This window comes from Silurus meridionalis, chromosome 19, assembly GCF_014805685.1.
Source record: "Silurus meridionalis isolate SWU-2019-XX chromosome 19, ASM1480568v1, whole genome shotgun sequence".
In the NCBI taxonomy this organism is placed as follows: domain Eukaryota; kingdom Metazoa; phylum Chordata; class Actinopteri; order Siluriformes; family Siluridae; genus Silurus; species Silurus meridionalis.
Genome location: NC_060902.1, coordinates 16,636,773 through 16,651,028, shown reverse-complemented (window position 1 = coordinate 16,651,028; position 14,256 = coordinate 16,636,773). Strand labels below are relative to the sequence as shown.

At 38.5% G+C, this 14,256-nt stretch overlaps 1 protein-coding gene across 1 annotated transcript in view; it reads right to left on the bottom strand.

The window, feature by feature from the left end:
* Positions 1-322: 322 nt before the first annotated feature.
* The window catches only part of LOC124401968 (testis-expressed protein 264 homolog), a 40,030-nt gene continuing 26,096 nt past the window's right edge, over positions 323-14,256 (bottom strand). Inside the window, exons 3-6 of the mRNA XM_046874522.1 lie at positions 9,971-10,139; positions 9,420-9,436; positions 6,431-6,602; positions 323-2,238 (exon numbers count right to left, since the gene is read on the bottom strand). Coding sequence (XP_046730478.1) covers positions 1,976-2,238; positions 6,431-6,602; positions 9,420-9,436; positions 9,971-10,139 — 621 coding nt within the window. The 3' untranslated portion in view covers positions 323-1,975. The remainder of the gene's footprint in view (positions 2,239-6,430; positions 6,603-9,419; positions 9,437-9,970; positions 10,140-14,256) is intronic.

The window sequence follows — 14,256 nt, the reverse complement described above, 5'->3', positions numbered from 1 at the left end:
ATTTCCCCTCTTCACTTGAACTTGGAGACCCAAACCCGCATAGCATAACAACGCCCCTGTGCACAAAGCCAGCCAGTTGGAAGATGTGGAAGGTCTTGATTGACCTGCTAGAGCTCTGACCTCAACCCCATTAAACAACTTTGGAAAACATTCTTCACGCTGACTGCACCCCAGGCCTCCTCACCTCACCTATATCAATATCTGACTTTAGTAACACCGTGAGTCCCACACAAATCTCCACAAGCACACTCCAAAATCTAGTGGAACATCTTCCCCGAAGGGAGGAGGTTACCATAAGTGCGAATGAAGACTAAATGTGGAATGGGATGTTCAAACAACTTTTATTCTGGTTGATTTTGTGAAGGGAGATCAAGAATTAGCAACATAAATACACATCACTTTTTTGTTTCTTGTTTTTTTTGTGGAAATATTCTAGTTCTAGTGGTAAAACTCATTTTTTAAAAAAGATCCTTGCAGTGCTTCTGCTGCAGTGTGTTAGAGCATTTATTATTAATAATAACTACAATAATAATAATAAAACAGGTGAAATGATGATAATCTCAGTATAATGATTGTAATATTTTTGCCATTATGTTTGTATGATCCAAATCATCAAGACACCTCATGATCACCTTCACTCATTATCTTTACTTCCATCCTGAACAGGTGAATGATCTCAGTAAGGATAATCAGCCAAAACCTTATATATAAAACACTTCATTATAATCGCAAGAAACTCATTAATAGGGTTAAAAGGAGCGAGAAATCGCAATCTTGCACAACAAACACCGCGTCAATGTCTGAATCGGTTCGACTCTGCAATAAGAGAGAAATCAGGAAAGGAAATGATTCCAAGTAACATTTATATAAAAACTAGTGCACGGCAACAATAACAAATGAACAGCAACATGAAATTTGTTGATCTATGACCAATAAAGTTGTCAATTCAAAATAAAATGCTTTAAAAACTAAATGTCAAGACTATTATGCAGATCTTACACTTTGAGTAACATAGAGATGAACACAACTGTAATTCAAAAGCGGAGTGTGTTCTCACACACACCCCCAGTGTCGGCTGAAGAGGTGCGAAAGATTGTTTCATTGTCAATTATTGAGAAATCTAAATCAGTACCTCGCTCAAAGACAGAAATCTTCCTTTAAATAAGAACTACAGGAACACGTTCTGTTTAGAAATCGAAGTGAAGATGCCGCAAGTTCAAGAAATCCAGGTTACCTGCTTTAAATTGTGGAGTTTTCAAGTCTAACAGGTGAAACTCCTGAACCAGAGAAGTAAACAGATGTAAGATATATTTCAGAAGTAGTACCAGACTGACTACATTTCATCACTGATATCAGATTAGTGATTCAATAAAATCAATGTGGCTCAGAATAAGAAAAGATTCGTCAATTCAGCACTTTAGGTCAGCAGAAGTGTGAAACAGTGTATAGTTTTTGCTCTCTTTAAACACATCGGCCAAATATGTACACGACTGCATTTTCAGAAAAACGATCCAAGGCGAGGTAATAAAACACCAAGCTGAAGATGATTCATTTTCCATAGCAGCATATCCTTATTTCATTCCATCTTCTTGTTTTACTCCTCATATACCACATTTGTAACTGACTTTAAATGTGCTAAATCGTTCGCTTTTTAACTGTTTATAGTTACGTTTAATGTTCTGGAACGTCTGTGGCTTCTCTGTTTCTCTCTGTGTCTTCTTACAGCATATCAATGTTTATTCATTTGACTTTCTCAAGCCACACTACATCACTTCTTTTTATATATTCAATATGAAGCCCTGGATGTTGTGGAACATCAACCAAATCAAAAACAACAGTACAGTGGCACAAGACACACCGAACACAATTCTTATTACAACCTGAACACAATTCTCATCACAGTCAAAACAGTTTTATAACGCGCCTACATTTTTTTTTTTTTTTTTTTTTTTAATGAGCTTTCCATTCACAAACATTATTCCTCTCCTTCCACCACCAGGCCTCGATGCTGAGAGCTGACTTTAGGGTGGGCCAGGCCATCGGATGTGACGCCCTTCTCCGCTTCCAGCTGCAGTTCCTCGAAGGAAGAAGCACTGGAGCTCGTTCTGCTTCTCCGGCTGCCCGAGTCGGAGTCTGAGGCCGAGTCCCTGCGCTGATGGGAGAGAGCTGGAGACGTGTCTCTGCTGTGTGACTGGAGCCGACGGCTGCTCGAGCTGCACTCTCTGTGAGAGTCTGCACCTACACACACACACACACACACACACACACACACACACACACACACACACACACAGGTAAACAAACACGCAGATGAGAAATGAAAGTCGGAATTTCATCCTCTTGGGTTCCAGAGAGTTAATTAGGCATAGGATCTGAAGTTCGCACTACTGCTGCGTGTGTGTGTGTGTGTGCGTGTGCGTGTGTGTGTGTGCAGCTGTGAAATCAGAGAACTTTTTGTGGATAATTATAGCTCTGCCATATACTATATGCATATACAGCATTATTGTTTACAGCTATATAGTCTTCAACTGTAACAGGAGGAACGTGTTGCTGTAAAGCTGAAAAAAGCACAATGTTCACGAGCGCCAACAAACCAGGGTTCAAACCCATCGAAATGTTCTTACTTTCAACTGGATTTCACTAAACAATCACGGAAGAGTTTCTCAACCTAATCCCCTTTGGCCTTCTGGTTGCCGGGTTTCGAACGGTTCTAATCCTCTTTCGGGCTTTTTGTCTGCGCAGAAACACCGACGCAAGATTTTAATCAGCAGCTGAGCAGCGCTTACAGCAAGTAGCAATATAACCTTTTAAAGCTCGGGCTCCTTAAGAACTAATCCCGACCTCCTGATCTCTCCATTTATCACCCACTCTCCAACACTCGGGTGCGTGTTTCTAAATACCAGGTTTTTTTTTTTTATCCTGAAAGTACGGAATCGGTTCTGCTTGGGCATGTGGGTACATCCCTGTTTTTGGCCCGCTCGAATTTTGATGGACAGGCGAGTTACAAAAGTAAACTTGAAACTTTTTGATACCATCTCGTATACTGGCTCTGGGCGATTACTGAGGCTTGTTTTATATCAGAGTTTGGTGTAGCATTACTTGAAAAAACAGAGAGAGAGAAAAAAAAGAAGCTAACCGCCTTTTTCAAGCAGCCAACAACCAGCGAGCAGTAGCTTTGTTCGGATTTTAATGTCACGCCGAATTCATTTATTATTTCGCAGCTCTGCCTGAGTGTTACAGTGATGGTTCCGAAGTGAGCTACATAATTCGAGACCCAACAGGCTTCTGCTAATAACAGGAAAGTCCAATTTGACAGCTTGTGATAAGCAGAAACCCGTCTGCATGTCTGTCTAGGCCCGGCGCGCCTGAACGTATAAATCTGTCCGACTGATTCATTCAGGACGTAGGTGTCTGCGCTTGTGTGATGAGGAGACATGTTAATGTAATCATGCCTGCTGAAAACATCCTCTGTCTGCTAGCTTGCTTTAAACTGCTGATTCAATGAGTTAGCTGAAGAAAACCTGAAGGGATGCAAGACTAGCACTTTTTCATCCTGCTTTCTGGTGTGTCAGAGAATCAGCTTTTCTCTGGCACCTTATTTTAACCCGTGCGTCGCCGTAAAGAGGTGCGCCGGGAAAATCGGCATCGGGCGCGTCTTGTGGTGATGAAATATACAGCAACATGGGTGAAAATAAAAAATACACATAAACATAAATACACTAAAAGATGAACTCCCAAAGCTTGTGATGACACAGTCAGAATCTCGCTGGATCACACTGCACAACTGTGATCAAACTTTTACATGTGGATAAACCAGGAACTAACACAAATGAGTAGGTTTCATCATGTAACTGACAGCCGTAGTCATATAATTACATATTACATTCACTTTATTCATTTATTTTAAAGTTAATACGCTTGCAAAATTCTGGGAATTTTCAAGACTGAAAACTTTCCATGGGTGTTCACAGGAATTAATGGGAATAAACTGGGAATTTACAAAATTGCAGGTTAGCCTAAAACAGGGATTCATGCAGATTTCATGAAATTTCAGCTGAATTTTCTCCTGCACATTCATCAATCACATGCACACAGCACTGTTGAGAACAAATATTTTTATCTAGAGTATGCTTCAATCAAACTAATATCAATCCAACAAATTGGCCTAATAATTAATATAGAACATATTAGATTAAACCTATTTAGCTTATATTTTAATCAAACTCATAAAACCTATTTACTCCAAGTATAATTAAAAATAGGCCACGCCCCCTACATGCACTGTGCATTTCTCCATCACATAAAACACATAATTTCTGCAATATTGCACATAAAATAATGTAAAAAAAAAAAATCTCCATCTTTGATGCTCTCTATGAAGCTCTTTCTCCTTCCTTCTGTAGCCAGTTTTCTGTTATCATACAGAAGTATAGGACAAAAGTTTGGGCACATTACTATTTTTTATATTGTTGCTCATATTATTTATGCTCATCAAGCCTGCACCTATTTAATAAAAAAAATATCAAAACAATAATATTGTGAAACATATCAATAAATATCTAAATTTTATCTAAAATTTTTATTAGTTTGCATGCATGTCAGAATATGAACAAGCAAAATGTTTATATTTGTTTTCATATTATGCCGTTTATTTACATTTTCGCAATCTTCTAATTCATTCCCATAAATTCCTATAAATTCCTGGTAAGTTTTCAACCTGTGGAAAGGTTTCGGAAATTTACTGGAAATTAACCCTATTAATAACTGATACTTATAGTAGCCAAATTCACACATCTGTTATTAGACTAAGAAATGTAATACCCGTGTAAAGTCTGGTTCTTTGGTGTATCTTCTAACATACAGTCCTTCTAACAGACCCCCTGGTTTAGACAGTGGACATTGTGGTTGTAGGTTGTGATTTACTGACGACTCAAAGCACCTAATAGACTCCTGTGATATATGCTGTAATCTCTAATTTAATATCTGCAGTAATATCTGCTAGGAAGCAGGAAGGCGCTGATATATAGGATTTATGGTTATCTAGATAGAACTGGCAACCACGAGATAGAACAATTCGATTATTCCTAATCTGTAACCGAATTAAGACTGTCTGAACTTTAGGAAAGCATTTAAACCATTAAGTCGTAATGTGCAAATGCTTAATTGAAATCCGAGAATTGATCAGTCTGTTGTTAGATCCAAATACACTATTTGAGTCTTCCAGCCATATGTGGTTCTCCTCCAAACTGCTACCACAAAGTTGGAGGCACACAGTTGTGCAGAACATCTTTGGATGTGGTGAGCATAAGAAGTGTGCACAGCTTTAACGTGATGTATAGAGCAGTATATTGTGTACGCGGTTCTTCACCAAACTGTTAAGGGCACAATGTGTAGAACGTCTTTGGATTCTGTAGCATAACACCCTTGTGGCTGGTTGATTCTCCACAAATCTCCACAAAATCTAGTCTTTTTAAAAGAGTGGAGCATATTACAACAGCAAATGGGGACAAAATGTGGATCTTAGAAAAGCACATATATGGATTTTATAATCAGGTGTTATAAATAATCGAATGAGAACAAGACATCAGCAACATTAAACATAAAAAACCCATCTAAATAATAATGTTGTCTCTATAATGCTGATTTGATTTGCACTGCAGTTTCACCTTAGATTTGGCTCCTAAGGGTTCTCCTAATAATCAGACACAGTCAGAGTGACCAGCAGGGGGCGATACGAAGGAAGCGGAGGGTAAACAAATCGCACAAACAACATGCGCAACCTGGACCACGTTCTAAAAGTAATTACAACACCTGTGTGATCCCTAATGTTCAGGTATATTAGTTAATATCAAACCTGCCATGGATTTCACAGAGTGACAGACCGACAAGTGTGGGTAGCACACCTAGGGGAGCATGCGCACACAACAACACACATGCGCACACACACACACACACACACACACACACATGCGTACACACGTAGAAGGCCAGCTGGTGTGTACAACAAGTCCTTTCCCTCATGCTGGGGGGATCCATCAAACCTCTCACTCTTCATGACCCAAACTGAGCAGCCATGTTTTATCCAAACACACACACACACACACACACACACACACACACACACACACAGACAGACATGTTCTGCACAAACATAATTACTGTACACGTACACACTTCTCCTTCTCACATACACCTGTCTCATTATTCAGAGTAGAGATAATTAAGTGTTACATTATTCACGTGAGCGCCATATGCCTGCTTGTTATGGTTCGAGCTCAAAATATGAATTTGTCCTTAAATACAGGCAACAAATACAGCAGCTTCCACGTTTACAATATGTCTATGCAAGAATTAAAACTGTGAAACAGGCACTCTTTATAATTCCCAGTTAAACCACTGTTCTGTGTAACCTCAATTATGACCTGTATACCTGTGATGTCAGTCTGCCGGTCCTCCTCAGACTCCTCCCATTCCTCTTGTCTTTTCGGGGCTTTTTGGACCTCAGGCACGTAGAAATCTCCCTGCCTGGCCAGTGGACTCATGTAGTAGATTAACCGATTCCTGTAGATCTCGAGGAAGGGGTGAGCACACAGCTTCCTGTCCTGAGAAAGATCAAGATGCAGCATTTAATACAGCATTATACTAGTGATTGGAAGAACAGATAATTTTTGTGACTCGGTTCTTTGAGTCTCATTCATCAAAATGCACAAATCATTATATTTTTGGTTTTAAGACATTTAGTTAATTTTGTTACATGTTCAATAAGCAGATCCCCGAATCTGACTTTAGGTCAAATGAAAATATCACAAATGAACGAATCGTTCATAAATGACCCATCACTTCATTATATCCAGAAGCAGCATACACACTTTTGGCTTTGCCTGGTCTGTCGTTTCTTGTTTTTTTAAGATAAACAATGAGAGAGGTTCCAATAGAAATAATCAAATGTGTAAAAAAGTAAACGCAAAACATTAAAAAAAAGAGATGAAGAAAGGTGAAGTGAGAGGCCCAGAGAATTGAGATGTGAGCACGTCTGCGTGTCCATGGATGAATAATCTCTAAAATGCGTGAATACTGAGCTGATTTACTTATTCAGTGTGAGGAGGCTTCACAGCAGCAGCAGGTGTCAGAGGAGCTGCCAGGCTGGAATAATGCAATCTCCAATCAAATATATGCATATTCAAATTAACACTATATAACTATACTATGTACTATAGAACAGGGAGGTACAGTGTAGTGTAAGTATAATATATTGTGTAGTGCTGATTAGTGGAGTATAGTGTAGTGTAAGTATAATATATTGTGTAGTGCTGATTAGTGGAGTATAGTGTAGTGTAAGTATAATATATTGTGTAGTGCTGATTAGTGGAGAATAGTGGAGTACAGTATAGTGTAGTGTAAGTATAATATATTGTGTAGTGCTGATTAGTGGAGAATAGTGGAGTATAGTGTAGTGTAAGTATAATATATTGTGTAGTGCTGATTAGTGGAGAATAGTGGAGTATAGTGTAGTGTAAGTATAATATATTGTGTAGTGCTGATTAGTGGAGAATAGTGAGTATAGTGTAGTGTAAGTATAATATATTGTGTAGTGCTGATTAGTGGAGTATAGTGTAGTGTAAGTATAATATATTGTGTAGTGTTGATTAGTGGAGAATAGTGGAGTATAGTGTAGTGTAAGTATAATATATTGTGTAGTGCTGATTAGTGGAGAATAGTGGAGTATAGTGTAGTGTAAGTATAATATATTGTGTAGTGTTGATTAGTGGAGTATAGTGGAGTATAGTGTGGTGTAAGTATAATATATTGTGTAGTGCTGATTAGTGGAGAATAGTGGAGTATAGTGTAGTGTAAGTATAATATATTGTGTAGTGCTGATTAGTGGAGAATAGTGGAGTATAGTGTAGTGTAAGTATAATATATTGTGTAGTGCTGATTAGTGGAGAATAGTGGAGTATAGTGTAGTGTAAGTATAATATATTTTGTAGTGCTGATTAGTGGAGAATAGTGGAGTATAGTGTAGTGTAAGTATAATATATTGTGTAGTGTTGATTAGTGGAGTATAGTGGAGTATAGTGTAGTGTAAGTATAATATATTGTGTAGTGTTGATTAGTGGAGGATAGTGGAGTATAGTGTAGTGTAAGTATAATATATTGTGTAGTGTTGATTAGTGGAGTATAGTGGAGTATAGTGTAGTGTAAGTATAATATATTGTGTAGTGTTGATTAGTGGAGAATAGTGGAGTATAGTGTAGTGTAAGTATAATATATTGTGTAGTGTTGATTAGTGGAGTATAGTGGAGTATAGTGTAGTGTAAGTATAATATATTGTGTAGTGCTGATTAGTGGAGTATAGTGTAGTGTAAGTATAATATATTGTGTAGTGTTGATTAGTGGAGGATAGTGGAGTATAGTGTAGTGTAAGTATAATATATTGTGTAGTGTTGATTAGTGGAGAATAGTGGAGTATAGTGTAGTGTAAGTATAATATATTTTGTAGTGCTGATTAGTGGAGAATAGTGGAGTATAGTGTAGTGTAAGTATAATATATTGTGTAGTGTTGATTAGTGGAGAATAGTGGAGTATAGTGTAGTGTAAGTATAATATATTGTAGTGCTGATTAGTGGAGTATAGTGGAGTATAGTGTAGTGTAAGTATAATATATTGTGTAGTGTTGATTAGTGGAGTATAGTGGAGTATAGTGTAGTGTAAGTATAATATATTGTGTAGTGCTGATTAGTGGAGAATAGTGGAGTATAGTGTAGTGTAAGTATAATATATTGTGTAGTTGGAGGCACACAGTTGTGCAGAACATCTTTGGATGTGGTGAGCATAAGAAGTGTGCACAGCTTTAACGTGATGTATAGAGCAGTATACTGTGTACGCGGTTCTTCACCAAACTGTTAAGGGCACAATGTGTAGAACGTCTTTGGATTCTGTAGCATAACACCCTTGTGGCTGGTTGATTCTCCACAAATCTCCACAAAATCTAGTCTTTTAAAAGAGTGGAGCATATTACAACAGCAAATGGGGACAAAATGTGGAAAGGGATCTTAGAAAAGCACATATATGGATTTTATAATCAGGTGTTATAAATAATCGAATGAGAACAAGACATCAGCAACATTAAACATAAAAAACCCATCTAAATAATAATGTTGTCTCTATAATGCTGATTTGATTTGCACTGCAGTTTCACCTTAGATTTGGCTCCTAAGGGTTCTCCTAATAATCAGACACAGTCAGAGTGACCAGCAGGGGGCGATACGAAGGAAGCGGAGGGTAAACAAATCGCACAAACAACATGCGCAACCTGGACCACGTTCTAAAAGTAATTACAACACCTGTGTGATCCCTAATGTTCAGGTATATTAGTTAATATCAAACCTGCCATGGATTTCACAGAGTGACAGACCGACAAGTGTGGGTAGCACACCTAGGGAGCATGCACACAACAACACACATGCGCACACACACACACACACACACACACACATGCGTACACACGTAGAAGGCCAGCTGGTGTGTACAACAAGTCCTTTCCCTCATGCTGGGGGGATCCATCAAACCTCTCACTCTTCATGACCCAAACTGAGCAGCCATGTTTTATCCAAACACACACACACACACACACACACACACACACACACACACACACACACACACACAGACAGACATGTTCTGCACAAACATAATTACTGTACACGTACACACTTCTCCTTCTCACATACACCTGTCTCATTATTCAGAGTAGAGATAATTAAGTGTTACATTATTCACGTGAGCGCCATATGCCTGCTTGTTATGGTTCGAGCTCAAAATATGAATTTGTCCTTAAATACAGGCAACAAATACAGCAGCTTCCACGTTTACAATACGTCTATGCAAGAATTAAAACTGTGAAACAGGCACTCTTTATAATTCCCAGTTAAACCACTGTTCTGTGTAACCTCAATTATGACCTGTATACCTGTGATGTCAGTCTGCCGGTCCTCCTCAGACTCCTCCCATTCCTCTTGTCTTTCGGGCTTTTGGACCTCAGGCACGTAGAAATCTCCCTGCCTGGCCAGTGGACTCATGTAGTAGATTAACCGATTCCTGTAGATCTCGAGGAAGGGGTGAGCACACAGCTTCCTGTCCTGAGAAAGATCAAGATGCAGCATTTAATACAGCATTATACTAGTGATTGGAAGAACAGATAATTTTTGTGACTCGGTTCTTTGAGTCTCATTCATCAAAATGCACAAATCATTATATTTTTGGTTTTAAGACATTTAGTTAATTTTGTTACATGTTCAATAAGCAGATCCCGAATCTGACTTTAGGTCAAATGAAAATATCACAAATGAACGAATCGCTCATAAATGACCCATCACTTCATTATATCCAGAAGCAGCATACACACTTTTGGCTTTGCCTGGTCTGTCGTTTCTTGTTTTTTTAAGATAAACAATGAGAGAGGTTCCAATAGAAATAATCAAATGTGTAAAAAAGTAAACGCAAAACATTAAAAAAAAGAGATGAAGAAAGGTGAAGTGAGAGGCCCAGAGAATTGAGATGTGAGCACGTCTGCGTGTCCATGGATGAATAATCTCTAAAATGCGTGAATACTGAGCTGATTTACTTATTCAGTGTGAGGAGGCTTCACAGCAGCAGCAGGTGTCAGAGGAGCTGCCAGGCTGGAATAATGCAATTCCAATCAAATATATGCATATTCAAATTAACACTATATAACTATACTATGTACTATAGAACAGGGAGGTACAGTGTAGTGTAAGTATAATATATTGTGTAGTGCTGATTACTGGAGTATAGTGTAGTATAGTAGTGTAAGTATAATATATTGTAGTGCTGATTAGTGGAGTATAGTGTAGTGTAAGTATAATATATTGTGTAGTGCTGATTAGTGGAGTATAGTGTAGTATAGTGTAGTGTAAGTATAATATATTGTGTAGTGCTGATTAGTGGAGAATAGTGGAGTATAGTGTAGTGTAAGTATAATATATTGTGTAGTGCTGATTAGTGGAGTATAGTGTAGTGTAAGTATAATATATTGTGTAGTGCTGATTAGTGGAGTATAGTGTAGTGTAAGTATAATATATTGTGTAGTGTTGATTAGTGGAGTATAGTGTAGTATAGTGTAGTGTAAGTATAATATATTGTGTAGTGCTGATTAGTGGAGAATAGTGGAGTATAGTGTAGTGTAAGTATAATATATTGTGTAGTGCTGATTAGTGGAGAATAGTGGAGTATAGTGTAGTGTAAGTATAATATATTGTGTAGTGCTGATTAGTGGAGTATAGTGTAGTGTAAGTATAATATATTGTGTAGTGCTGATTAGTGGAGAATAGTGGAGTATAGTGTAGTGTAAGTATAATATATTGTGTAGTGCTGATTAGTGGAGAATAGTGGAGTATAGTGTAGTGTAAGTATAATATATTGTGTAGTGCTGATTAGTGAAGAATAGTGGAGTATAGTGTAGTGTAAGTATAATATATTGTGTAGTGCTGATTAGTGGAGAATAGTGGAGTATAGTGGCAAGGGAGATAGATGTGATCTTTTAGTGCAAGCAGGAAAGGACTCACTAATAAACGTGTTAACAGTAATAGCCTCCTCACACTCACAATCCTCTCCCCCTCTTTTTTCTCTCCCTTTCGTTCCTTTCAGCTTTTTTTCTCATCTCCTTTTCTCCTTTATCCCCTATGCTCCCCGACTCTGATCTCTAGTGGGTAATCATCTCTTTTGGCCACCTCTCCAGGCTCTCTCTAACACACAGACACACACAGACACACGGTATGTCTGGCCCTGAAGAAACCATTATGGTGCTCTTTACATGCTCATTTTACCACTTTTGCTTCTGAATGTTTAAATACACACACACACACACACACACACACACACACACACACACACACTCAGAGAGATCACATCCATCCCCTTTACAAAAAATATCTCCTTTACCCCTCCGTGCCTGCCATCGGATCAGATCTTTAATCATCGATGTGCTTCCTCAGACTTCCTCACATCTGAAACGTCGGCTTTTCTGCACTGTCGCTACGATAATTGCTGGATTTGCACAGCTGTCACTGGTCTGAGTAGAGCGACAATACACTGCGAGGATTTTCACACATGGTGTGTGTGCTCTAACAGGCCTGACACATTCACTAAGGACAAGGACCATATCACTATAGCATAACAATGAGAACTGTATCACTGATATGAGAACAGAACGTATTACTATACTGCGTACCGTGCCACTGACCTGAGAACAGAATAATTAAGAGTATTATATTGCTGATCTGAGAACAGACTAATAGTAAATAGCATGTCACTGATCTGAGAACAGAGTAATAATAAGTGGGATGGAAAATGGGATACAAGTCTTCTGAGAAATATCTGTCAACTTTACACATCTGAATCCTGATGTTTGATTTTATTTGCCTCTTCATCTTGGTTAGATATTGAGTGCGAAAATCTGAATACACTTTAAGAGGTTCAAGTAATACAAGAAGACAAACAAGACATTTCTCTTTTGCATGTTTCAGTTTGATCAGAAGCCAATCTTCCGTCTACCACTATATCATCACTGGATATCAAAATATTGAATGCAAATACTAAATACTTACAATAATTATAATCCAAATTAATATGAAAGGAATTTTATTTGAAATAATGGCCCAAGTGTGTGTGTGTATTGTATGGCCGGTACAGCCATGCAAGTACGCTGTTGTGTTGTAATCTGTACTGTAATCAGTGTACACAAAGAGGAAACTCATTGCAACATGCTCCTATATTTAAAAATATAACCTGAAAAATATTGCAATATATGCTCATTGTGTTGCACTTTCCATGGGGAAACTTGTGCAATATGAGCAGCCATAAACACACACACACACACACACACACACACACACACACTCTCTCTCTCTCTCTCTCACACACACACACACACACACACACACACACACACACACACACACACACACAATGACAATACATGAGCATCTGATTCATAAATATTCATAGCGTAAAGTATTCAGAGATGCAAAGAGGTTGGACGAGTGCCATCGTGTCCTCAGGACTAAGTTTATTAACACACAGCAGGAAAGAAATAAAACAAAACACACACACACATGCACACACACGCACACACACACATACACACACACACACACACACACACACACACACACACACACATGTGACTGAACTGTAGCCTGAAAGTGGACTGCAGCAGCCCTTCACTACAGCAGCACTGGTTATAATTGAGTCTCTGGAGGATGGACGTATTGAACGGGGCACTTTTAGTTGCTTGTCTGAAATACAGAGTAATCCGTTCGTCTATAATCACTCTGAGCAGAAAACACAGAGCGTCGATGTGTAAGCCATTCCACGCTCTTCCGTCTTAGTGGTTTCAGACGCCGATCGATTGAGCTTTTCAGGACCTCAACAGTGCGACACGCTTTATTTAACAACGCTTTACAAAACCTTCCCGTATTTTTTTCACATGCATTTTCTAGCCATGTGTGGTTCTTAGCACAAAGATGGAGGCACACAGGTGTATTTAATGTCATTGGATGTGCTAGAATGAAATTTTCCCTGTTCCAGCATGACAATGCTTCTGTGCACAAAGCCAGCTCGATGAAGATCTGCTTTCACATGGGTTGGGGTGGAAGATCTCCTGCTATAGAGCACAAAACCCCTATTGAACACCTGTGAACACTGACTGCACCCCAGGACTCCTCACCTACATCAGTTCCTTTACTAACACCCTTGTGGCTGAATGAATCACACACAAATCTCCACAGAATCTAGTGGAACATCTTCCCAGAAAAGTGGAGTTTATTATAACAGCAAATGGAGACTAAATGTGGAAAAGGATTTTCAAAAAGAAACACTTACCAATACCATATACCAGAAACACAGACCGGAGAGGATCTGCTGTTACATCCTCTTTTTAAATATTTTTATTTACCTATTTCCAAAGGACATGTTTCCAAGAAGACGTATGATCAGGGCACAAGAAGGAATAAGACAGAAACCGGTAAAGCGAAGAGACGATGGGGATCACAATTGTTCACACAAACAACAATCACTAAGGGCTGTTCATTACAGCGCTGAGTTAGCACTTATTTACACACCATGAGTCGGGTTAAGAGTCACAGACTGATAGGATGATGCCGTAGTAATCAGTAGCATAGATTATATGAATATAGAGTCATGGATTTCAGCGAATTTGTAAATAAATTAGTAAAT